The following is a 3,023-nucleotide window of genomic DNA, read 5'->3' on the forward strand; positions in this document are numbered from 1 at the left end:
ACCCCCCCCCGCCACTTCCCTCTGCCCGTCAGCAGCAGCCTCTTACGGGTGGACCTATTCAACGGGCTGTTGGGACCAGTGGAGGTCACGGCACTGTACGTGACGCGCCTTGACAACGTCACAGTGGCCCACATGGGCACAGCCGATGGGCGCATCCTGCAGGTGGGTCCTTTGTCTCTGCGGCCCCTCATCCCCAGATCCCTGTCCCCATTTTGCTCATGGCCAACCTGTCCCAGGTGGAGCTGGCCAGGTCTCTCAACTACTTGCTGTACGTGTCCAACTTCTCACTGGGCAGCAATGGGCAGCCCGTGCATCGGGATGTCAGACGCCTTGGGGACCACCTGCTTTTTGCCTCTGGGGACCAGGTAAGGTGGGCAGGGTAGGGCCTGGGGCTGGACTGTTGGGAGCACAGGCTCCCGCTCGAATCCAGGGAGGCACTGACACACAGGCCTCACCACCCTGATTTACAGTGGAACCAGGGGTTCTAGGGGGCTTAGCCTCCCCCTTCAGCCACCCCTGAGATACCTGTCTGTTCCAGGTCTTCCAGGTACCGATTCGGGGCCCTGGCTGCCGCCACTTCCTCACCTGTGGGCGCTGCCTGCGGGCACAGCGTTTCATGGGCTGTGGATGGTGTGGGGGCATGTGTGGCCGGCAGAAGGAGTGTCCTGGCTCCTGGCAACAGGACTACTGCCCACCAGTGCTTACTGAGGTATGGCTTGCCTGTCAGGGCACAGTTAAGGGATGGGACCTGCTGGGCCTGGGGTGGGAGTCAGCAGGTCTTAACCATGATCTTCCTCAGATCTGGTATGTCCTAAGTAGCTACAAAGAGGGCACACACATTCAAAGACTTTGAGACAGAATAGTATTGAGTGGGGACTAGCATGTGACCTAGAGCAGGGGTCCCCAACCTCCGGGCTGCAGATCAGTACCTCCTGTTAGATCAGCTGCAGCATTAGATTATAAACAAAGTACATAATAAATACAATGTGCTTGAATTATCCCGAAACCATCTCTCCTCTTCCTGGTCCGTGGAAAAACTGTCTCCCATGAAACCAGTCCCTGGTGCCATAAAGGCTGGGGACTGCTGACCTAAAGTGAAGGGATTCCCAGATGGCGCTAGCGGTAAGGAACCCACCTGCCAATGCAAGAGATGGGGGTTCAGTCCCTGGGTCGGGAAGAGCCCCTGTAGAAGAGCGTGGCAACCCACTCCAATATTCTTGCCTGGAGAATCCCATGTACAGAAGAGCCTGGTAGGCTATAGTCCATAGGGTCACACAGAGTCAGACGTGACCAAAGCAACTTAACATCCAGCACGAAAGCATGACCTAGGGTGACTGGAGTGTGTGGCAGGCAAGGAGTATGGCAGAAAACTTAGGGGGAAGCAGACAGGGCTGAGAGTCCTGACCCATAGAGGGACTCAGGCTATGTTCTCCTCCCCCTTTCAGTTCTATCCCCGCAGTGGACCCCTAAGGGGCAGCACAAGGCTGACCCTATGTGGCTCCAACTTCTACCTGTACCCTCCTGGTCTGGTGCCTGAAGGCACCCATCAGGTCACTGTGGGTCGAAGTCCCTGCCGACTGTTACCTAAAGGCAACTCAGACCTCAGGTACGACCTGGTCCCTGCTGTTTCTGTCCCTGTTGCATAAACAAAGCAGCCCCTTTGCTGTGAGATCCTGTCCTCAGCTTGCATGGGGCAAGCTGCGGTGGCTCTGCTTGTTTTGTGTCTGGGGTGACACCTCTATTCCTTTCTGAGCCTGCATGTGCCTTATCTGTCTGTTGAATTATGGCCAAACTAGTCCCTGCACCGACAGTTCCTGTTGACCCAGGATTGAGGCATGGGTAGATAGATGCTATCTTTAAGCTCAGAGGAGACCTGTGATTTGTGGTGGGCAGGCCAGTAGGCCTGTGTGACCCACCCCACCAGCCGACCTTGAGTTCCCTTGACGTCCCAGCCGACTGCCCCGGAAGGACTTCATAGAGGATTTTGAGTGTGAGCTGGAGCCCTTGAGCACGCAGGTAGCCGGGCCTGCCAACGTCAGCCTCACTGTGACCAATATGCCACTCGGCAGGCACTTCCGGGTAGAAGGTACCTCCATGCTAGGAGGCTTCTGTTTCATGGTGAGGTCACCTTGCCTTGTATGTGTCCTTGGGCAGGTGGGCAGTTCGGGCAGGGAAGGGTTTGGAGGGGAGGGCCTCCTATTCCAAGCTAAGCCATCTCCATGCCCTCTTAGGAGCCAGTGCTGACAGCAGTCCGACCCTTCTTTGGCCCTCGGGCAGGAGGTACCTGCCTCACCCTTGAAGGCCGAGGTCTGTCTATTGGCACCAGCCAGACTGTGCTGGTCAATGGGACTGAGTGCCCACTGAAACAGTAAGAGCCAGTGGGAAGGGGGAAGGGAGGCAACAGGGTCCCACATAGGGGAACCCTCACCAGGTAGGGCTTGGATCCCCGACAGGGTAGGGGAGGAGGGCTCAGTCACTCAGTGGAGGGAACGGTCCAGGAAGAAGTGTCTGTTTCTCCCTCCAGCCCCAAGGTGGTTTGGGGATGGTGAGAGAGCCCATTATAGTGTCCATTGACTGCAGCCAGCGCTATGGGGTCCCTGTTCCTCCCTGACTTCTTGGAGGCCTTACTGGGACCACCCTGTCTTCAAACAGACCATGGAGTTTGGGCAGATCGGGGAGATGACCGACAGAGGAACTGGGAGGGGTCTGTTGGCCCCTGGAGGAGCTGGGCCTGGCCATCACTTGGAAGGTGCCCCTGAGCCCAATCCCCCCTGTTCTGCAGGGTCAGCAAGGGGCAGCTTTTATGCACCACGCCCCCTGGGGCCGCTACTGCCAGCGTTCCCATTCGCCTGCAGGTAGGGGGCGCCGAGGTGCCTGGCTCTTGGAACTTCCACTACCGGGAAGACCCCATCGTCCTGGGCATCAGCCCCAAATGTGGCTATACGTAAGTGTCACCTCCTCGCCCATTCTGGTCTCTGAAGGATGAGGGATCCAGCCTCAGAGAACACCCCGAGGCCCACCAC

General features: G+C 57.7%; 1 protein-coding gene across 1 annotated transcript in view; it reads left to right on the plus strand.

Annotated features, from left to right (window-relative positions):
- The window catches only part of MST1R (macrophage stimulating 1 receptor (c-met-related tyrosine kinase)), a gene marked incomplete at its 5' end in the record, with an annotated part of 12,588 nt that overhangs the window by 3,530 nt on the left and 6,035 nt on the right, over window positions 1–3,023 (plus strand). The window contains 7 exons of the mRNA XM_010851955.1: window positions 27–162; window positions 237–365; window positions 539–709; window positions 1,446–1,606; window positions 1,953–2,118; window positions 2,232–2,368; window positions 2,783–2,944. Of these exons, the coding sequence (XP_010850257.1) occupies window positions 27–162; window positions 237–365; window positions 539–709; window positions 1,446–1,606; window positions 1,953–2,118; window positions 2,232–2,368; window positions 2,783–2,944 (1,062 nt within the window). The remainder of the gene's footprint in view (window positions 1–26; window positions 163–236; window positions 366–538; window positions 710–1,445; window positions 1,607–1,952; window positions 2,119–2,231; window positions 2,369–2,782; window positions 2,945–3,023) is intronic.

Source organism: Bison bison, unplaced genomic scaffold, assembly GCF_000754665.1.
Source record: "Bison bison bison isolate TAMUID 2011002044 unplaced genomic scaffold, Bison_UMD1.0 scf7180017864304, whole genome shotgun sequence".
In the NCBI taxonomy this organism is placed as follows: Eukaryota; Metazoa; Chordata; class Mammalia; order Artiodactyla; family Bovidae; genus Bison; species Bison bison.